At 40.4% G+C, this 23,369-nt stretch overlaps 2 protein-coding genes and 1 non-coding gene across 9 annotated transcripts in view; 2 read left to right on the forward strand and 1 right to left on the reverse strand.

Moving 5' to 3' along the window:
* Positions 1-3,998, reverse strand: part of LOC110981902 (serine/threonine-protein kinase D3-like) — a 75,895-nt gene extending 71,897 nt beyond the window's left edge. The window contains exon 1 of one of the 6 annotated variants that reach the window (XM_022239916.2): positions 3,388-3,998. In XM_022239916.2, the coding sequence (XP_022095608.2) occupies positions 3,388-3,552 (165 nt within the window). In that variant the 5' untranslated portion in view covers positions 3,553-3,998. The remainder of the gene's footprint in view (positions 1-3,387) is intronic. The other 5 variants (XM_022239912.2, XM_022239913.2, XM_022239914.2 and 2 more) reach the window with 5 other exon arrangements.
* Positions 3,999-8,604: 4,606 nt separating this feature from the next.
* LOC110981915 (protein phosphatase 1 regulatory subunit 36-like) lies at positions 8,605-23,053 on the forward strand. Of its 2 annotated transcripts, XM_087138347.1 has the most exons (17): positions 8,605-8,770; positions 8,975-9,042; positions 10,669-10,755; positions 10,941-11,068; positions 11,468-11,534; positions 12,656-12,754; positions 13,149-13,289; positions 14,048-14,090; positions 14,541-14,623; positions 15,416-15,565; positions 15,832-15,861; positions 16,545-16,634; positions 17,642-17,701; positions 18,446-18,553; positions 19,508-19,537; positions 21,046-21,077; positions 21,892-23,053. In XM_087138347.1, exons 1-15 carry the CDS (start codon positions 8,741-8,743, stop codon positions 19,524-19,526), a joined length of 1,203 nt encoding a protein of 400 aa, XP_086994473.1. In that variant the 5' UTR covers positions 8,605-8,740; the 3' UTR covers positions 19,527-19,537; positions 21,046-21,077; positions 21,892-23,053. The 2 variants fall into 2 exon arrangements, with proteins under 2 accessions (XP_086994473.1, XP_022095652.2); XM_022239960.2 differs by lacking the exon at positions 19,508-19,537.
* Positions 9,092-9,164, forward strand: Trnav-uac (transfer RNA valine (anticodon UAC)). Its single transcript has one exon. It is a non-coding gene; the product is annotated as a tRNA-Val (tRNA).
* Positions 23,054-23,369: the final 316 nt, after the last annotated feature.

Genomic DNA, 23,369 nt, shown 5'->3' on the forward strand with positions numbered 1-23,369 from the left:
GGCACAGTTTGGGGAAAGACGGTTTTCTTTTTCATACCTGTTTAACAATGATTAGTCTGGGCATCTTTTGGATGGAAGAATTTTATATTGGATGTGTACACGTAGCACCATTTTTTTTAACTACAGTGGAACGCCGCTATACCGAACACCGCTATACCGCCGAACATTCGGCTGTACCGAACATCATCCTTGGCTCCCAATAATTTGTGCACAGAACCTACCGAACACTATTCAGTTGCCATTTGTAATTCCCGAACGTCAACATGATAAAACAGTCGGTGTTTTTTTATGTTGGAAAGTGACAAGTGGCCATTATTTCCTTAAGGATTAGAGGGGAAGCCACTAGTTGTCAACGGTATTGAATAGACACTGGTTTTGTGACTCCACATTATCGTGTACGGAAGAAAACCACACGTACGCGCACAGTGGTATTGCACTAACAATAGTCTAAAGAGGGTGCCGCTGATACACAAATCAACCGAGATTCGCCACAGCAAGCATCAGAGATCGATCCTAAGCGGTAGTTTCACCACTTTTAGGATAAACTCAATATCAATTTTTTGACAAGTTTAAATAAAAAGGAACAATAATTAACAGATACATTTCTAGAAACCTTAAACTTGAATTCGACGGCAAAACATCACGAAAACAGCAAGCCAAGGTATCACAAGAGGGTGCACTTTGGTTAGACAAGAGAGGGCACTATTCAACATGGCAACGAAACGTTCGGCAGTTAATTTCGCTATACCAAATGACCGCTGTACCAAACGTTTTGCGTGGACCCCGTCTTGTTCTTATAGCGGCGTTCCACTATACATGTAACCATTTTTAAAAGGAGTGCCATTTAATGGTTTCTATTTTTTTGGAGAGGAGGTGGTTTCATTGCGGGGACAGGGGCATTGGTTCCTGAGATAATATTCATGCCTTTGAATGACGCATATTGTTGGACCCTGTGTACTCCATATTGCTGTGATACAATAATATACCAATATTATTATATTAGGAAGGGAACAGAGAAACCAGGGTAAAATTGTTTTTATGATGCTCAAAAATTGTGATGTCTGATATGGAATTCTTACCCTTTTGGACACCAGATAGAGTAGTAGACCATTTAGGACACTTTTGGGTTTATTGCGTTTTCAGTGCATACATACACATAAAAAAAATACAAGTTTGGCAACTTGGATGCACAGTTTTTCACTTCCAGGTAACTGAGGATACCTTGTTTTCAGATCATGCTAGTGACAACCCTGAAAAACAGCACATTTAATTCCTCTACAGTCTTGCCTTCTCCACTCACCTGGTTTAAATTTTGTCCCCAAGTGTACAGTGCCATTATAATTTTTTCTCAATTTATCATTTTTTTTCATGCAGCAAAATATATAATTTATTTTTTCTCAGCCAAAAATAAAATCAAGCTTCTCTGCTAATTGTTGCCAGAGACACCCCAAAAACGGAGATAATGCTTGAACAGTTGTCAGAATGGTAGTTTTGTATTTACATGTAGGGTGCGACAGACTTAGAGTAAGCAGCACTGTACCAGCGACTGGTCAATCAAACAAAATGTGTGATAAGGTTCAGTTATGGTGACAGGTACATGTACCTGTACATGAACTTGATTAACCCTCCTATGCTAAGATACATTCTTGACACAGTTGTCATATCAGTCAAAATCGATCAAGTTTCCCATATGTATCTGTGTACTGGGGGAAATCAAGTGGAAGGCATTTTTGACTGTTTTTGACGGTTAAAACAGAAGGAAGGTTAATGAACCGATAGATGGATTAATAAGTCTGTTACATTTTCACACTGGATAATTAGAAACTACTTTTGTGACAATAATGGCCTCCTTCCAAAAGGTACAAGAGTTTACCAAAGCAGGGATAAAAATGGAGGATGGAGGAACATCCATGAATCATACAGCACAGGGGGTGTTAAGGTGATACCAACGGAAAAACTGTGGACTTTAATAGCTATCGAGGCATCAGTTCACTCCAATATGGAAATGCAAATTGAAGTGCCAAAAAGATTTTTGGGGGGTTCAAAATCCTGAAATCTGGAAAATTCTGGAAAAACACACCTCTGCAACAAACTATTGGTTGACACCATATCTACACAGGAAAATTAACGTACGGATGGAATATTGCAGTTTAAATAACGGGAACCATATGGGAATTGTTACATATATCAAAAACGAAAATGATTCTAAACTTGCAGCCCAAGACTTATTGTGTCGGCTCTCTGTCATTACATGTACATGCACCAGTAAATGTCAAATGCTCACGCATCAGAAGGCACAGGTAATGTACGTACATGTAGCATACCTGTAGGTGGGGAAATATGAACACGACATCCATCACCAGAAAAGGTGACTCATTTTTGTGCATGAAAAAGCATGACCTTTCTCCAGCACTGCAGCACTCTCATTTCTAGTTGAACCTTCCAAGGCAGACTGCACAATTGCCTGTGCAAGAGATTGCATGTTTTAACACAGCAATGACAACTCTTTGGTGGGACTAGGACACACACTAGTCACGCATGTTCGTGTACATATGGCCCACAGTGTGCTCGACCAATCTTTATTAGAATGTATGGTCTTTACATATGTACATGGGAACAAGGCATCAAGTTAAACAATTTTCTACTGGCCCCTTTTCTGTACCAATATGGGAGTTCTTTATTTGAGAGCTATGTGTACATGTATGTGCATTAATCTAAAATTTATAAGATAAAGAAGCAGGGAGCAGCTTCTGGAGATGTGTCATCATCATGATCATGTGCAATAACAAATGCATCTTCTTCAATTCAGATACATGTACAACAAATGTTGCCCTCAAACATGTCAAATTCTCATAATGTTGACATTCTTGTCAGTTCTCACTTGGCAGGCCCAAAGATGGGCCTTGACCAACATGTAATCAAAAGGAAAGGTGGTTAACCTACCACAATAGATTAACAATGTAACCAATACTCATTTATGTCAATAGGCAGATCTAGGTATCCTTTGCAAACCACAAACATGACAGATTGATCTTGATAAGTTGATTTTTATCTAAAGCTAAGCATGCTAAGCCACATAGCCTACATGACACTTTAACCACAGACAGTATGATACATGAAGACACCACGGGAACAAAATCAACGCACCATGACAAGTGAATTATGTAAATCATGTCAACCTGGGCTATCCCTAGAGGCCGCTTGTCGTCCCATTAAGCCTGCCCAGGCCCATGCAGAAATGGGACATGAATGCAAGGCCTACCTTGAGCCATATTGACATGGTTGATATTTTGGTACTTGAACGTGTTGAACTTGCTCACTGGACGGACGGATGTCACTACCACAACAATTACCCGCACTCATGAAATGACAGCACCAAATACTCACCCTTTTCCTGACCATATCGTACACTTTCTCCTTTATTATTGTTGATCTGCTTTCCCCTGCGTCGTCTGGTATGGAAAACGTCTCTCGCACAAAACCAATCTGAATCGAGAAACAAGGCGCAGCGCTGCCAGCATTTGACGTTTTGCTCGTCACTTCGTCACCCATTTCGTTCTGTGATTTTCACCGATCGTGGGCCTTGGTCGTGAAATCATGCACGTTTTCTGGCTGAAGATTCTTAATTCTCCATGAAGCTGGGCGTTACTGTGACTGGGCGCTTCGAATCTACACGAACTGATGGCCGAAAATAGATCATGACTGTCCCCACTGGCCCGATGCACACCGCTGCCATAACTGTTTAGGCCGAAAGCATTATCATGGCGGAATGGTCACGTGACCTCAGGAGAAACTAAAATTTCCCAGCCAGTACGGTACAGTGCAGCTGCGATGTGATGACGAAGAATTTTACGTGGCTGAAATTATTCACTTCTAGAACACTGGATACTTAATTATTTTGCTGCGTCTGAAAATGAGGTCGTGCTTTTACATTCATCACACCTGAATGGTGTTTTTTTCTTTTGCTCACGAAATATGCAAACCTACCCGGATGATCAGGGAGCATAAACTCTTGCGCCTGCTATAGTGCGAAGACTGAGGTTGCATGGGTAATTCATCTGTTGAGTCGAGTCTGTATAATGAGCAAGTGGCAAGTCATAATAGAAAAGATTTTTAATATTTAATGCATGGAAGTGTTGTTTAATTCCAAGCATTGTAATTAGTTTGTCCATGGTCGAGTACATGTAGCTGACACACATGCCTCCGCAGTCACCTTAATGGCGCGACTTGGAATCTGCTGTAAGTAGAAATGCTCCTTATAAGCGTATACACTTCACTTGGCGACTTCCCGCGCGAAATTGGGTCCCTATATTTGAGCATAAAAAGACTGAAAATTGTCCACGTCTGGAGATTGTGAGAAAATCGGAGAGGACACATATTCCTCTCTCCGTACAACAAGTTTTGATGTTCGAATTCGTTTTCATTACTGAAATATCAGAAAAAGAACTTGAAGGTATGCTGGATGTATACCGCTCCTTGAGTATTTCTAATAAGTCCTTTGACTACGCTCAACGGAGCCACTTCCTGCGCTAAGTTCGGAACATTTTTTGAACATTAAAAATCTGAAAATCGGAAAGTGTCATGTCCCTTTAATTTTTGTCATGAATGAATTTCGAAGAACGGAAGGCGTCATTTGATGTGCTTCATATTTCTTCAATCATCCCTTTGTCTTTCCACTATACGCTATACGATCTTACTGAGCTTTTCAAAATAACTCGTAACTTTTACATGTATTAGTCTATCCGTACCTAGCAGGAACAAAAGAGGGCGTGTTTCGAAATGAAATTGACAGTCACGTCACTGACATTATCATGATTACAAACACATAGACCACGCGTATAACCTTGATTTTAAAAGGCGTGGGCATGGGCGTGGGCAAGCAGTAGGCGAAAGGATGGACGGCAGCGCGTCCAGTGCGAATTGTGCGTGACGCACTGGAAATGCACGTATTTTGTTTGCATGTGCTCGAAAAAAATGCTTTTTTCTCTTTTGTACTGCTATATCTTCTTTTCAAATGTTGAAACCGCATTCTTTCGAATCTGCCAGATTAACTAAACAGAGGATTTTTTTCACAATCGGGAAATGGCTTCGTAGCATTTTATTGCTGAAATTCTTCAACTGTGTAAATTCCCTATACCGAGGGGTGAATTTGCCCACGCTTTTGGATTTAGTCGGTTGTCGTGTCAGCTATGGTACCCCGCCGTTACATTAAAATGATTGCAAAGCATTTCCCCAAATTCCGTTCCATTTGGTGAACCAAGCCTCACATTGTGTTACTAAAGACGGGTTTGCTGACAATGCCAAAAGCAAACATACATTTCCCTTGGGCCAATGTTGAATAAATAGACGTCATTATTTGACTGCAAATCACTCTAATAAAAATCATAACTGCGATAAAGTACCAAAGTCTGACGTCACTGTGAACCAGACAGTGTGTTCGAGCTATTCCTGAACACAAGTATACTCCTGAGCGCTCGAGCGGCTGAAGTACGATCCGTGGGTCTGCGAGAGTACAGACCAATTGCGTTGCTGACGCCATTACTCATTTACTGCAGTGTCCCCGTCACTCAGGCGGCATTCCTAAGCTTGACGAGCGCCTGATTTTGGTTAATGGGGAAGCATTCAATCATCTGTGATGTCATTACACTGCTAGCCAGCCGGGGTAGTGGTGGCCCACACCAGGGCAGGCATGAAGATCACGTGATAACTAAACCAACGCTCTAGTGTAAGTTTGACTTACACGTGTAAGCTAATCGAACGCACCCATAGTAGGATGTTTAAATTATACAATACCGGGGTTAGATCGCGCAAGGCAGTGTGGGAACCAACATGGCGCGGCAAGATCGTACCCATGGGAACGAGGTGGGATCGGCCTATACTCTCGCTAGAGGGGAGTACCCGCTCCGAGAAGAAACAAAAGAGGGCGTGTTAGTTTTGAAATGAAAATGAGAGTCCCTTGGTAAGCATAGATGCGCAAGGTTATGCGCGTTTTGACGCGGAACACGCGGAGTACGCGTAAAGAATTTAATCTGAAATGTGGAAAGGCTGCGTAGCACCGTGATCAGAATATCGACATAAATATAATATCAAATCAGTGCTCTGAAATATGTGATTGCCGACCTTTCGGTAAATATGTACCTTTTGCAGGTACTTAGTTACCGAAAGCTCGGCAATCACATATTTCAGAGCACTGATTTGATATGAAAAATTCTTGTCGTTAATCTGGAATGTATCTGGTTCGTAAGTGTGACGTCACTTCAGTTTAAACCACACCCACTACACACGTGCGCTGCACACAGGATTACATGCACTGATCGCCGTTTACATGAAACCATGGAACTGGAAGTTAACGCGCAACTTGAGCGATTGTCCAATGAGAGCCTGCAAATCGTGACGCGTCCGCCTTATAGTTTTGATTTTAGTCGGGCGCCGCGCAGATCACGAAAAACCCCTGTACTTTTGAGTAGAACCTGGCGGTCTATGCATTTATATGTCTGTGGTACGGTGCCACCGCAGTTATGGTGTCTAATCGGATTAGTAAATGCCACCATTTAGCGCGCTTTAGCACTCGCACGCGCGCACTGCCGTTCCCTGATGATTATTCACCATAAACACACCGCACACAGGTACGAAACCAGTGATGGACAGCGCCCGTCGCCTAGACCAAATTTCACCAGTGAGAGGCTGTCTGAGGATGATTTGATCACTGTGGCGAAGGCAGCCGAATAGTCGATCAAACAAGAAACCTTGCCTGTCTTCTGTCAACTGGATTCGAAATTAAGTTCCTTACGGTCACAGTAATTAGGACCCTACGAATCGCCCTTTTAGCATCTGGATAATGGTCGAACACTATGCCAGGAAACAAGACGGAGCCCCAGGCCGTGGCCTCCAAGTCAACAAGTCTTGCTTGATATAGGTGCTCGCCAAGATATCGCAGACAGTTCGAGCAGCAGAGCTTCTCATTAGGCTGTTAAAATTAAATGCCTAAGATTTGGACAGGGAGCGGGAAATACCAAAACACACTATACTGGGATAGGAACCTGGCCATTTTTATAAGCAGTTGGCACTGTGCGTCAAAACTCGGGATGTAGACACTGCCAAGGTTGAGTTGACTTTGACTGTTAAAGTAGGAGAGAGATCTTCACAACTTCAGGGCTACACCCTGCGTAGTCAGCCTTTTTGTCACCATTGCGTGTGATGAATGTGTATACATTAGATTTTTTTACCTACTGAAAATATGTTCTCATGTCATACCTTGCATTTGTGTGGAGAATGAATCAGCAATTAAAAGGCAGCCCTTAACGGACCTTTAGTCTGTCTTTTTCGCTTTTCCTTTAATTGTAGGGCCTATTTTTCTTGTGAATTCCTCAAGGATTTCAACTTGACTTCATCAACCTTTAAATCACTCTGTCATTCAGCATTTGATACAAGATAGTTTGATATCTAATTTCCCTTTTTTCAGCTGTTGTCATCATGGCGAGTGATGAAATTTGTGACATATGGAAATTCTTTACTGTAGCACATTAGCTTTGAATAAAACAATTAAGCCAATTTCACAACAGCAAAGAAAAATCATTTTGATAGCAAAATAATTGTGAATGATTGCGTTTACGCTACTTGTATTAGAAAAGTTGACGCTATTATCAGACGCGCAGAGGGCAGCTTCGTTTCATGTCAATTTTCTTAAATGACCAACTACAGGGTGTTTCGGAAAAAAAGGTAGGCTTAGTCTAACTTTAAGGGGTTAATACGACCGTGCTATTTGCCTTTCAGCAAGGATCGTGGTACATATGTATCACTCTAAAGTAGAGATTATGAGCGTTACAATGACACAAAGGTTTCGTGTCCAGGGCCATGAATGATTGAGCACCAGCAACCAGAACTTAGGGTGGAAAAATGTGGTTGGTTCACTTTCATGATACCACTATGGCCAGGATGGACATGCCAGGCCTTTTGAATAAACCCCATTTCATAAGCAGGCAAAACATTATTCACAATCAAGGTGTGGCAGTTGGCCGAGTGAAATGTGCTGAGACTCAACAAGTGAACCGTTCCAGTGCAGTTTTGATACCATGATTTCAATCCATGGTACTTATGCAATGACATGATTAGGCAAGAAAGGTGTCATTTGAAAGCTCTTATCTTCAGTTTTATTGCTGTGGCCCTCGAAATACTATATGGGATACCACATAGCTATATAAACCCCTTAAAGTTGGATTACCTTTTTTTGAAAAACATTAAATAGGCTTAAAACGCGCGCTGGATCGTCCGATAGCTCTACGACGGCATTTCCATATCACTAAGCCGATAGCATAAAGTTCAGTTCTCATTTAACAAGAACGTTTCTCACTCAACTAAGAAAGTGACCGGGTTAAAAAAATCAGGCAGGGCCAAATGAAGACGAGGCTAATGTCACAAAAAGTACGTGGTTTTGGCTTGCCCGTGCATACGGGTCAACTCAACTGAGACCGCCTATCAAACGAATTCACAGTCTGAGCGCTGTAGCGAAAGTGGTACATGGTAGGGCGCCCCCTGTTGAATTGTAAAACTTATGTTTCCTAGCAATTTAACTGGTACTTTACACTCGTACCGTGTAAACGTCTTGTAATTGTTGCGTGAACCGTACGGTCACCAGTGTTGAGAAAGCTTTGGAATTGGACTCGGAGCAACCAGAAAAACGGAGAGATTTTGATTTAATGTTTCAATTTTGTCATTCAGTATGATGATGTGGGAGTAAATCATGGCCAAAATAGTGACTGTTCCTGACGAGGTGTGTCTTTGTGTTCCTTTTTAACTTGAAAATTGATCAACGAAAAGCAAACAGACAGCGCAACTGCATGCGACCGGGGCGCCCAGCCAAGAGTTTTAAACTGATCGATCGAATTGCGTTGCGTTTTGATCAAAGTTGAGAACATTATTAACATACAATATTGACTACTATGCAAATTGATCAAGTTTGTGTTTGATTTTCAAGGTTATTACGCCAAGCTCTGGAAGATGGTATTGGAAAGAAGACTCAAATTCATTGGAATTTCAGCCAAGGTAGTTGTTCATGATTTATATTGCTTAGAATCCGCGAAATGAGTGACGAGGTTTCGTAGTGTAGTGGTTATCACGTCTGCTTTACACGCAGAAGGTCCCCGGTTCGAACCCGGGCGAAGCCAAAGTTTTTTGTGACTTCAAAATGTATGTTTGGACTATATATGAAAGCCCCAAAACACTTCCAATTAACAGAACTTGCTCAAAATTTTCTTTGCCTAGTAAAATGGACATTTTTACCTTTGCCAGTAAAAAGAAAACCAGGTTTTAGGCCCAGAGACTGCCTAGGCCTATCAAAATTTCTCTTTTTTTAAAAATGACTTTTCTTTCTATTCATATAGGCCTAACTGTTTCTAATAAATATTTTGAATGATTGTTACATTTATTGTTTGCGATGATCTTTTTTTGATAAAACATTTCCTTTTGTCTTCATTTATTAGTTTTTAAAATAAATAATTTAGAATTTCTGCTAAATTCTTTCCAGTCGACTTTTATTTGGATGCTATTCATAGATAGCGTTTTAATTGAAAAGACAGAAAACAGAAAAAAGAAACCAGACGATTTTTAATCCAGACGTACTTGTATATGGATCCTATTTGTCCTCACAAATTGGTGCATCACGTACAACAAACATTGCAAATGTTTAACAAACCTGATAAGCTCCATCTTATGACATCTGTTAACATAAGTTAAAAGGATCTTGAATTCATTTTCCCACTGCTTAATTAACCTCGCCATGTATGTTTTTTTAACTGCTTCATGGTAGTTGTCGAACTCCAATGTTCATGAACAGGTGATGAGGAGTGTTAAGCTTGGTTTTCACTGTTTAATTTCACAAAATTCCCAATTCATGTACATGTATTTTCAAGTCTGACTTTATTGTTTCTAACATTCACCTTGTTTGCATAAAAGATAACACATGTATGTTCGTCCTTGTACAAGTGAAAACACAGCAATATATTTCAACTTTATCTTGAGAACTTCATTTGGACGGCTAGCCAGTGATGTCTGTGCCAATATTTATTTTACTTTTTTGGTCAAATTCTTACTAATGTTTAAATTGGACGTAACTAATATTTGTTCATCTTTTAGTGAAGTTTGCCTGCACCTCTGATCAACACAAGCAAAAAGTAACTCACATAACTTGTCCATTTTTCATTTTAGGGAACCGAAAGGCTTTAAATTAATACGGGGATGGACGTACATGTACATCCACACACCTTTTTTCAAACTAAACGAAAAAGAAAATATACAGAAATGGCATTTTGAGGTTCCTAGCTCTCATAAATGGTCTTGAAAGTCTTTTGCCTCATGCCACTAAATTTGTTTGGATCCCCTCATGTTTATTAATTGTCATTGCATTCCATGTCATGTAATCAAACTCACTTGATCTATTCATCATAACCCATAAGGTTATTTCCATGATTCACCAGTATGCCTGAAACCGCAGCGTGAACTTTTTGAGCGTGATCAAATCCTCACCTCACAACGTCTTTCGGAATATGTAGAATAGCATTTTGTGTTCACAGATTCACTTTCTTAAGATGTAACGTTTGTATTTGTATTTCATGTGACTGACTTTTAATATAAAGGGATTTCACTAGTGAAGGGTTTTTTTGTACTTTAAAGTGGCAATGTCGCAGTTGATCCAAAAGATAGGAAAGGCCACTGGAAGAAGAATATTTCGTTCAACGACCACCCAGGAAAGAAAGACAGGTGAATATGTTTGTTTTGTTTTTCACTAAAAAGCTGAGATTATAGAAGTGCACAATTCCTAATGTGGACAGCAACCAACCTCTTCTGGTCATTTTTTCCCGTAGTCCTGCATGACAGTATGCTTTATTTAACCTCTGATCCTTGTTCCTTTACTTCAGTGTCAAAGTTGATCCATTCCTTTCCAGGGCACCATCTGGGCGCTATGATGTGGACAGGGGTCAAGGGAAAGGACCGGCTAGGCAAGGGCTGACCTCCAAGTCTGCTCGGTCAAAAGCTACTAAAGAAACCACGGTGACCCTCCAAAGAGTCAAATGTAAGCCATAACTGGTTTATCCAAGAGGAACTTAAAACGATTTCTCCATGTGCAAAATGAAGTCAGACTTGTGTGCGGCATTTCAGAAATAAAAAAAGAAGTGAAGTGGTATTTATGCTTCAAAGAATGTAAAACAGTTGATTCTTTATACATTAACTGGATAAAACTGGGCACATTTCACCGACAGCAAAAATGCTCTCATGTCAGATTTGCATAGAGCATGAAGCAGCAATTACTCCCACTTGCAGCCCTGACCGTTTCAGTCTGTCTTTTTAATATTACTTTTTTTGCACTTTACTTTTGAATTCCTCAAGGAATGGAACTTGATTCCCCACTCAGACACTCAGCATTTGAGACAAGATCGTAGTTTATAATGAATTACTTGTTTCTTTTTTCCAGCTGTTGTTCTTTCCTCATTGATTGAAGTCAACGTTCAGACTCAGTCCTTTGAGAAATGCTTGTTTGAGTGAGTTGAAATGATTTTTGAAATTCTCCTATAATTTTATAAATATCCTTCTTGCAGCCTGTGTTTGGAAAAACACAAGGCAATTTGCTGATCTGAAACAAATAGATTTTTTATCGGGGGAATGGCGCCAACAGGCAAAGTTGATGGGGCAGCAGCAGCATGCGTAATTTCTATTCCCACTTTTCCTTAAGAACTGATCTGTATTTTATTGACAACAGTGACCAACAAACAGTGTTACCAAGACAACTATTTTTAATTAAACCCGGGAAGGGTGATCCTGTAACAGGTGGGAAAGAGGAAATTGGAATTATCCTCAACTTTGTTTTCACTGGTCGCAGACTAAACCATTCAGATTTCAATTTGAAAATTTCAGAGTTATGAAAAAAGATAAAAAAACAGAGTTTTATGCAGTGCTGTAAGGTGCGACCCAAACAGTCGCATTTGCGCCTACAAACTGATGATATGCAACCAAATGTTCAATATTTATTGCCAGTGGTGATCATGATTTGTGCCAGTTAGTCGCCCACCTTGTCAGTCATGTTTCATGAACGATCACTGCCCGTTTTTTCTCTCCATGCACCAAGCAATGTGTCTCCAGCTCTATGAGCCCACGTTAAAGTGCAACGTAGCTTGCATGTAGGTACATACACGCATGTACGGGTACTAGGTACTCTAGTTGACTGGTTTGTGGTCGCATGCTGTATAGAGTGTGTAGGGGGGAGATATTCATTTGATGCACTAGTCGATGCACTCCACGAGTCCAGTAAAATAAACTTGTTTCAGTCCCAAATGTAAGTTTGAAACCAAAAGGTTTGAAGCTTCCCTTGGTCCAGTCTGGTTCCAGGTACAAAATACCCAAAATTAAAAAAACAAATATGCCATATTTCCATATAATTGATTGCCCTTTTTTATCTCTTCCACAAGCACAAAATCCAAAGCCTGTTTATCCTATGGATAACTGACAGCAATAATGTTTCTCTGTGTGTGTTGTCAGATTTTGTACATGTAACTTGTGTATTTTGCAAATGTGTGTACGTTATGTACAGAATCAACCTAGGAGCCAGTGGCTCCTCATTTTAAATTTCTCCGTACAGCACTGGTTTTCTGTCTTGTCTTTGTAGATTAAGCCAGTTTGACGAATTTCTCTTGGGTCTTCTCAACTACTTCTCTTCCTTTTTTGAGCGAATCGCGCTGGAAAGTAAACCAAAGACAATGACGACGTAAGTTCAACATTGTTACATTTTATTTGTGTGGTTCCAAACTTCATGTTTTGGATGTTTTCATTTCCGTGTCGGCAGTTCACAAAAAATAGAAAGGCTAGGGCCAGGCTGATTATTTGGGTATTTAATTAATTAACAAATATTGTTAATTTCTAATCCTACATGATTAACGATGTGCACTAAGATGTGTTGCTAAACTTTGTATGCTCATATTTCTCCGGACAAAAAAAGCTGGCCTCAACTTATCCTCCTGATTGTCATGACATGGAGAAATTATATTTTTTTCAGTGATTTTGTTCTCAATATTTCCAGTGATAAGCAAACTCTTTGTTTTGCTTTTGCACATTGGCACTTTTTCTCATCGTCTGTTGGTGTTGTATTTGATTGGCCATAGCGAGCCGAGTCAAGCCGAGAAGAAGGCCATGGCAGAGATCAAGGCTTACATGGAGGCAGCCCAGCACAGGCTGGCCAAGAGTTACTGCGTGCTGATCCTGGGCCTAGGGTTGCCCGAGCATCATCACATGGGATGTGGAAGGTTGGTTTGAGGCGGAAGAAGATTGAGCCATAAAGGCTAATCCTGTGACCAGAATGAGAAGCCGTTACCGTGGGGCAACACATTCAAAGGCAGTTGATACACACACGTTGCATTCCTCTTGGACCGGTGTAGTGTTATGACTTGCCAAAGTGCTCACTCACACAAGTTAAAAATGTTTACCTGAGTGTGGTCCCACTGCAGTAACAGCATCTGTTTCGATAAGTCTAGAGGCTGTGTGCATGGGTATTAGAGGGCGCTGTGAGGGAGCAATTAGTAGGCGTGCTTGCACCATTTTGAATGTGTTAACTTTAAGCCCATTGCACAAATACCTGGATGTATACAAAGGGTTGCCAGGTCATATCACATACGAATAGGCCCATGTATGGTTTCTTTACGTGTACATTTTCTTGTGGGAGAGTTGAAGCTCCATAGGAAAGCATACGTTTAACAAAACCTGATGTCATCAGAACGTAGGTACGTTCCTGGGTAAACATGACTCCTTTATTGCTCTAGTGCAACTGAAAAGACTGCTGGATTGCCCTAACCTAAGATAGAAATGTCACTTTCACTGATAAACTAGTAAGGGTTTTACAGTAAGTTTGCACTTTCTCACATTGGTTAACTCTTGTAAATGTTAAATTATTTAACTTACCTTGTTAACGAGTACAAAAATGATTCTTGATTGAGAATTCTAGATTTCATTAATACCAGTTTTAGGTTGGAAAAATTGTAACCTCTGGGAACATTTCTTTTCACAGTGATAGGGTTTCATCAACTTACAAAGACAGAGAAATATATGAGGTAAATGCATATTTTTATGTATAACAATACTTTGCATAAAACGTTTTTCATGGGTCGTAAAAATAGCTGTATCATTTTTATTATCATTCAACATATCTGGTAATAAAAAAAGATGAATTCCTCAAAAATGCCATCGGTACTGTAGTTTGCAACCCTGAAGAAACTTGTAGAGAGGAGACAGTGAGAAGCAGTTACAGTTGTAGAGGTGGGAGGAAAACCCCAGAGGAATATTCTGGGTAAAAACCATGGAACCAAGTAGAAACTGAAAATACTATCAACATGTGGACTGGGCTGGGAAGCCAATCCGGCCCGCAGGAATGATAGGCGAGGAATGGACCACTAGTCTACACAGACATGACATCCCTTTACTGTAGTTTTTAGTTTTGTGTGGATTCATGCCAACAATTGAATAAATTTGAATTAATTAGCATATTCTTGGTATCTCTACAGACGTTGTACAGATTCTGTGTCCATTTGGTCTGGATTGTCTTCCGCCGTAAGGAGTATGAAGTCATCAACAAGGAAATGGGAAGGTGGGAATTAATAAGGCCCTGCGCTACCTCAGAGTTTTTTGTTTATTATTTATTATTTTGCCAAACCAAATTTAACACCAGTCATCACTTTGCAATCACCTGGTTCAAATGTTGACACCAAGTACCTAACACAAAAATACTCATAAAACTAAAATAATAAAATACTGAATTCCAGTACTGGAATAAGATAACCGAATTTCACGACCACGTTTTGATGAATGTAGTTCATTGGTTAGGAAAAGCATGGAAAATTTAAACTGCATAATCAAGTGCACTGTTCAACAAGTGCATCCACCAAGACATGTCAGATAGTTCCCTTACATTTAAGAGAAGTAGAAACCTGCACAAAGCATGTTCCCATGTAAAACTTGCATCATTAAGCTACATCAGCAAGACACAGGTGTTTGAAATAAGCTAGGTCCTGTACCAGCCTTGAAGGTTGATGTCACGGTACACCAACTCTCTGTCTGGTCTGCTGTACAGCCTGGATTCCTGTTTTAAAGAGTTCATAATTCTAAACTGTATCTTTACAAGCAAAAAGTTTGGCATCATCCTCCAAAAGAATACCTGTGCTTTCCAGTGATGCACTGATATTTTATCCAGGGCCATGCATCAATGAACACCATTATTTTGACATGCGGTGCAAAATTGGCACACTCTCTATGAGTTCACACGTTTGTATACTGTAAGTACGTGTAAATACACTCTTCTTGTATACCTTTGATTTTACATGGCAAAATAGCATTCAGACCTGATTTCTTATCTCTAATCACGTTTGCATGTTCTTGACAGGATGCTTCGGTCGGACGTGTTCAACCCCGCCCTTCGCATCAAGAACATTCCCGAGGACGAGGAAGATGATGGAAAGGCTCAAGAGACGATAGATGCAGACCACCACAGCAAGAAGCTGCTGTCACCAGCTGAATACAGGAGAAGAAAACCGTACATTTCTCAGTGTTTATCTATACATGTATCAATTATTCAGAGTGTTGTTCTGCGTCTCATAATTGTAGCACAGCTTGATGATATCAAGTACTGTGTACAAGCTGTTGGATTCTAGTGAAAGGAACACATGAAATTTACTATTCAAAATCAATTTTCCACTTTTTATAAGTATGCATGCCTTAAACCGGATTGTCCATTGCCATTGCAAATTCAGGTTGATAAATGTTTGTTTGTGTTGTTTTCTCTTTCCTTTTCCCTTTCAGCAAGCGGCCAGCAATCACTCAGATCATTAAGTAAGTGTATTGTGTGCATTTCATTGACTGAGATAGCTACAGAAATTAATAAATCTGCTCTGAAAATACAGTAGCCAGAGTTATGAATGGGTCAATCATGACATTCCGTCACATGTTAATCACAAGTCGATTCAAAGTGTGGGGTTTAATCGAGAATGGATGGGCATTTTCAGAGTAAAGCCTTATCACAGCTGTTTGAATGGATTGGTCTGAACTGAATTTATGAGGACCTATGAGGACCAGTGATTGACATGATTGACATCTGCCCCGAACAAAAGAGGGCGTGTTTTTTAATGAATCGAAAATCCTTTGGTACGAATTCACCATATAGATGCGCAAGTTTATGTGTGTTTGACGCAGGGCACGCTGAGTACGCGCAACAAATTTATTCTGAAATGTATGGTCTTTGTTTGCACTCTGAATGCCAGTAGGAACCTTGTAGGAAAACTTTGTACCATTGTGTTTTTCTTTGGCCAGTGAGGGTACACTTCAACTCGGGGCAGATTACTCTGTCTGAACTGATTTGTGACTTGTAGTGTACTTGGGACTTGTTACGACCTACAAGGACTTGTGATGGACTTGACTATAACACTCATCGAAACCAAATAAATCTAGCTTAATATCTCATTTTTTGTAATGTGTTCCACTGGCTGAATGGATATCCCTTTATTATTTCCCTTCAGTCAACGTTCACCAGTCCTGGTGTCCTTATTGCCAACTCCTAAGGAGGAAAATGAGTATTTGTTTGAGCGGATGACCCTGGACTCAACAGGGTAAGAACGGATAAAGTTTTAACTAGGTCTGAAAAAGCTTAAGAGGGCCTAATTTTTTTATCCTTGTCAGAATATTTCTCAAAGGTTAATATTTTACAAGCTCACTTTTATACATCAAAAACAGTTTTTTTTTAAGATTTCCAGATTTATTATCGGAATAATTCAACCAGGACATTTCTAGCCGTATCCTTTCTGGGCGATTCCTGTTCACCATTTCCCAGGTTGTATCATGTTATTGGGGCGTGATCCCTGGCTACATGGTGTTTCAGGTGTAATGGCTTCTGGCTAGCGCCCCCTGAACAAAGATATTGATATTGATAGAGTCACCAGCATAGGGCTGGATAGCTCAGTTGGTAGAGCACCGGTATGGTATTCCGGAGGCCACAGGTTCAATTCCCACTGCAATTAATTTCTTTGTTCATCTTGATAATCATCTGAACTTTATTAATGTTGTGACCTATCAAGTGTTAACCCTACTTGACGTACTTTCTTGGCAGAAATTCTTCTTAAATTGTTACCACTTTCTGTAAATAAGTAATCAGTCACCACAGCCATGTTTGAGTTACGCATCTTTAAAAATATCTTGCACTATGGAGATCAGGATGAATCGTCTATGTTGTTTCATCCTCGCAATTTCCATTAATTTTCAGGGTGCCAAAGTGAGTGACATCAACACCAGAAACTCAGTTTGATCTTTCCAATGTGAAGTGAAACAAAAATACTAAAACAACTTGCCTATGACTCGCTTTCACAGAGTGGGTCACAAACTTTTAAAGTAATAACAAAGTGGAAACCTGTCACAAACACATATCAGTAATTGTTAGCCTTTACGTATTCATGATGTCATTTTTAAAGTAAAAACCAATTACATCATGACTGTTCTTATTGTTAATGACATTTAGACTGGATGAAAAGTACTTGTGAACAGGTCATTGACGATTAAAGAACTTAAAGAAACACTTCTTAGAATGCAATTCAACTGTGCCCTCTCTTGGATATCTTTACAGAGGTAGTACTGGGTCGTCACAAGACGACGAGGGTGGTCATAAAATCAAGTTGTGCCACAGGTAGGTCTTGGCAGTTGATGTAACCATCATGTGTACAGTGTGTGAGCAATTGTACAGCATAGCTATTTGAGGTTGCATTTGATGTAAAACACAGTAAGGGGAGGGTCAGAAAGTTACTGTTGATAGCAGGGCTTTCCTTATCGTACTTTTTTACTATGACACGAATATTCCATATCCTGCTGTTATGGGCTGTGTTCAAGCGTGTCATTCATGTTAACACAAGTACGCTCCTGAGAGCACAAATGGCAGGGAGGATGAGCTGTGGGTCATGGGCGTTGGCTGATTTTTTCCAGGGGGGAGAACACCCACCCACCAAGGTTTGCAATATCTCAGCTGAAGTTGATTCATTTTGCGTCAACTGTGTTAAAACAAGTGCAATCGTACCTGTTGTGCGTCAGCCATAGCAGTTGCTGTAGCCAGGTGACAATAGGGTCTAGTGTCATTAAAGCATAGATCTGAGCCCTCAGGGAATGCTAAACATTGGCAATAGAGAATGTCCAATTGATAATATTCCCAGCACCGTATAATCTGAATAGTGATTTATAGTCTGTAGTTCAAGTAATGTTTGTTATAACACTGATCGATATCAACACCATTATTTTAACTACTTGCGAATGGTATCATTTTTTGGCTGGAAATTTTGTCTTCCAAAAAAGGCAAGATTTGTGCTCACTTTCTCTAAAAAAAGCTGAGTGGGTGCGGGTAAATGTCAATTCCAAGAAGATTTGATTTTATTTATGCCAGAGTTGGAATCATCGGGGAACCTCTTGACCAATTCAATCCGATGACCCTAGCACCTCTGGGCTCAGAACAGGATGAGGAGAACGACGACGACGACCAAGGAAAAGCCAAGTAAGTCTGCAAATGTAGCCATTTCCCGTGGTCGGAGGTTGTTCCATTCATTTACACTCATATCTGGGCAAAGGGGCAACTCTCCATTCGCTTTGTACAGGGATTTGCATGTTTTCCTCTTTTTTTGAGCAACGTGATAAAAGTAACTGAAACCTTTTCGGTACGATGTTGGAGATACTCAAAATGCATGAACTGTGAAATTCCAGGCACATTTGATGTAAAGGTTACGAGTTTAGTCAATTCAGATTTTCCCCATAGACCACAACACCATTTTGCCCCTTTGAGTTTCGAGTGAGAAATATGGAATAGCCACCAATTGACCAATCAGAGAAGAATCAAGACTCAGTTATGTCATCCCGACCGCGAGAATGAAGCAGAACAGTCAGATAATGCAGGGCTATACGCTGTGAGCGAGAACAGTTGAGGGTGATGCATACCGTGGTCATAATCCAAGCAAGGGAGTTTTGATGGCATTTTATGAGCTCTGCCAAAATCAAGCTTCAGACACCGAAAAAAACGACAGTGCCCAATCATTTGTTATCCGTAAGAACTAAACATCAAGGCTTTCAAAAGTCCCTGCAAGTCCCCTTGAAGATCTATCTCAAGTAATTCAGTTTTGAGCTGCTCAAATGAACTGTGGTCATGAGCAAAGCTGTGGGACTCAAGTCAGAGTCAAACTGTTCAAATAAGCATGACAAAGGCCTGCCTTTGTCATTGATCATTCCCCACCTGACTTGTGATGCACTCAGTCACATCTGTGCTGTTACTATTCTAGTATTTGTATCCCCTAAATGGTTAATGAATGGGAATCATTTTATGAATTAACGCACCTGCTTTGTAGTAGGAACAAAGTCTGTATCGCGGAAGTCACTTCATGATTGTCGTTTCATAGATGATGATAAGATGTTGAAGTTTAAACGTGCCTTTTTTTTTCACTTTTATGAATGTTAATAGTGAAACGAGTAATCCCTAAGTTGGAAAGAAGTAAGAATACTTTAAAGCACTTGTATACTGGCATGATTGGTGTGTGAACGCCTTTTACTGATTTACTGCACAGATTCCATTTGATGACTTTAAGCATTGTTTACATTTCAGTGAAGGTGATTGCACATTAACCACTTCGTGCCGGGGCATTTTTCAACGTTGATGATGCTGGGCCGGCATGACTATCATTTTTTCAGTTTTCAAAATCCTTCAAAAATTCATCATTCCATTTAACGGTCATTTATAGCCACACGAAGTAATCTTTAGGCACTACTCTAAGTTGACAGGTGACCTTCATTGACGCCCGAGTATTTCAGCCAGGCCTGCAGCCTTGTAAACAGAGCCCAGATTGTGCGATGTTATACAACTGTCTTTTGCTCACGAACCTGGCTCAGTGCACTGCTGACCTCTTTTCAATAGGGGCCAGATTAGCGTGCAGCGTTGCTGTGTGGCTCATCGCTGCGGTGGTGGAGCGCTTTTGTCCCCGGTGGTAATCCGCTTGCTCTCAATGCCCCAAACCCTGGTATACAGTTTCAAAATAACGCTGGATTATCACCACTGTTGAGAGTGAAAAATGCCGGTAATGCCCAGCAGTCTGGTCTTTTGTTCGGAGTACGGTCTTTTGTTACAGGGCCCTGTTTCCTTTGTCCAAGTTCAGAGACCCCTGCCACGCATATAAACCATACGGCTCCGATTTCGGAGTCCCCGGCTGGTAGTATTTAATGTTCCCCTGATGTGTGTTGGGGAAAATTCCCAAAAAAGGGGCCTTTGTTAAGAAACATCAGCATTGATTTAATACTTATTTATACATGTTTAATTAAATATCATGTAAGCATTGTTATCAAAAGGTTTGCCAAAGACTGTGACTTGTCAGCACATACTATGCTGGCTAGGCTTTAGTCAGAACTGATCTCATGTCAAATGAGGTACGCTTTGCCGGTTCTGAAATGCAACATTGAGCTACTTTTTTTCTTCACCAACTGGAGTTTTGCTGATTGTGACTTGCTGTGGTTTTGTTTTTCTGTTTCACCTGAGGCATTGAGTCATTATGAGTCTTATGGCTATCCACCTTGAGCAGAAGCACCCCCTCATTGGCTTGAAAAGAGCCATATTGGTGGGGAGTGTTCATTTTGTTGGTAGCAACTTGACTGTGACACATGCAGTTCATAGTCCTTTGTGAACCAGCAAAGTGCAGTTCCCACTAAAGGAGCCTCAGTTCCTAGGAAAACTGTGCCTGCTCTCGGGCCGCTCAGGGTTGGATTGTCCTGAGCAGAGTCCCATTAGACTCAATAATCAGCTTAAATTGCACAGGGTTTACATATTTTTTAGACTCTATGTACAAAACTGTCAGCAACACGTTCTATAATTTGCACTTAGCACCTCTAAGGCCGTTTATCATCACCTGCTTTCATGTGGGATGGGGGCTGCTGAATCATCTGCACACTCCTTTCTTACTTTCATTTTGTTTCTTTCTAATTCTTGTGTGTCACTTTCTCTCCATCTTACAGTTCACAGTTTGGATCACCTAGCCCAGACCATGGTAAGATGACTTCCCAAAAGGATTAAACAGTACACTGCGCACTGATAATGCTAAACAAATAGCAAGGCTTGTTTACAAATTTATAAAAATCAGCAGCCATGGAGGACAATCTGACAGGCAGACAGTTTTTTTGAATTGTAACAGCATAATCTCTGCAACTTATCAGGTTTATGAGAAGGAAATAAAGATTACAGTTCACATAGAAGAATACAAGAAGACCCCCCTCCCCCAAAAAGCCTTCTTTTTTTACTCTGATCTTCATTCCAATAGAGTGAACTTGAAACACATGTGCTTCACTTTTTCCCATTGGCCATGAGCAGAAGCACCCCCTCATTGGCTGAAAAGAGCCATCATGTTGGTTGGGAGTGCTTATAATTTGTTGGTGGCGATGCGACAGTAACACAAGCATTTCATAGTCGTTTGTGAACCAGCGAAGTGCAGTTCCTACCAAAGGACCCAGAGTGGCTATGAAAATTGCGCCCTCTCTTGCTCCAGCTCGGGGCTCACAGGGGATGACCAAATCCTAAGATGACCTCCACCATGGAAATTCAAATGTGGTGGGGGGGGGGTTGCTGGACACAGCATCACACAGCCTGCACACTTGGGTGCCTTAACTTTACATGAATGTTTATAAATAACCCTCAAACCCCAAATTCAAGTTTCCCATTGCCAAAACTTGTGGAGATGGTTACATTTCAAATCCCCCAAGGTCGGGGGAGGGGGAGGAGACGTATGCCCATCCCCTTTCAGATTTATGCCTGTAACTTTCTTTTCAACTTAACAGTTTTTCCTGTACTTTTTCTTTCCCAAACAGGAGGTTTGACTCGACAGCAGACAGAATTGTCTCAAGCAACCACAGAAGTGTTCTCTGACGACGATGATGATGATGACATTCAGTAACTCTACTTGTCAACCACTTTGCTATTACTTAGAGAAATTCGCTTCTCTTTTAATAAATCAATCCATTGGAAGAGATGAACGGTAGTATGTCAAGATGATATCAGGAAAATTATCCGACTTGAGAAAAAAAATCCATCTCAAGTTGTAGTTGCTTCTGAGACTTGCATTTATTGCATATTCATGCAGCAGTTTTGTTTCAGATTCTGTCTGGATTGAAAAAAATAATACAGGCGTTTCACAATAGTGCGCCTCCAAGAGTTTGCAACGCGTTGGCCAATCACAGTGTAGGAAATCTGTCAACCCATTGCACGTTTGGAAAGGGTCGACAGATTTTACACGTTGTGATTGGCCAGTGCGTTGCAAACTCTTGGAGGCGCACTATTGTGAAACGCCTGTATTGCAGGCTACAACTTTGTTATATATTTATAGCTGAGAGAGGGATTTGGGGGGGGGTTGGAATGGTCTTCAGGAACGCAATTGCAATTTTTTAAGACACACCTCCTTCTTTGGCACCTTATCTCTGAAGAAATACCCACGTGAAACACACATGGAGAAAGGGGAAAACTTAATTAGTAATTTCAGATGAAGTTACCATAAAAAGTTATTTTATGCATTCTATAACACCTCCAAAAGGCAGAACAGCTGGAAAAATAAACACCATTAAAATTTCTGACTTTAAAAACATTTTGTGTGCAATGTGCATGTACACTTTTGTAAACTTCTGCTTAAATTGTTTCTACAGTCCGAGGATAGCAGCAGAATTGTCCGCTGCCAGAATCCTAATTGAGAGTGGCTAAAAATAATCTACTTACCCATGAGAACCGCCAGCTAGCGGTTGGTCCACTTCCCATAGACTTGTATTTCTGCTGGCCGTAGTCGTAACTTTCGGATTAAGCTGTCAACTTTTGTTGTTATTGTAAATGAATACACAAAAACGTTTATGGTTTTCAGTTGAATATCAAGTCATAAGATGATTTTTGTTTAATTGTTAAAATATGTACGTTGTTATACCCCTGTTGATATTAAGGAGAGTGTTAAAATAAATGAATGAAATTTCAGTGACCTACTCATAAAAATTCTTTGTTTAATTAATTGCATTATGTATTTGAGAAATTGGATTCTCCCTATCGTAAATTATTTTCAGTATCAGTTCTGAAGCTAGGGTTGATATTCCAAATCTCGTTTCCTTTGGGTAACTTGGCAATTGGTAATTTTCACTATAAATTAGGATAACAGAACGCACATTAAGAAGGTAGTTTGTCCATGATGTGTGTTTGAAAAAAAGGGGATGAGTTTTGATACATGTAGGACGTTCGCGTCTTTGCTGGCCGACTTGTCTACATTGAAGCTGAAAAGAGAAAAATTAGACGAACTTGGAATTGCGGCCACATT

This window comes from Acanthaster planci, linkage group LG01, assembly GCF_054643075.1.
Source record: "Acanthaster planci isolate LZ-2023a linkage group LG01, COTS_SCS, whole genome shotgun sequence".
Taxonomy (NCBI): Eukaryota; Metazoa; Echinodermata; class Asteroidea; order Valvatida; family Acanthasteridae; genus Acanthaster; species Acanthaster planci.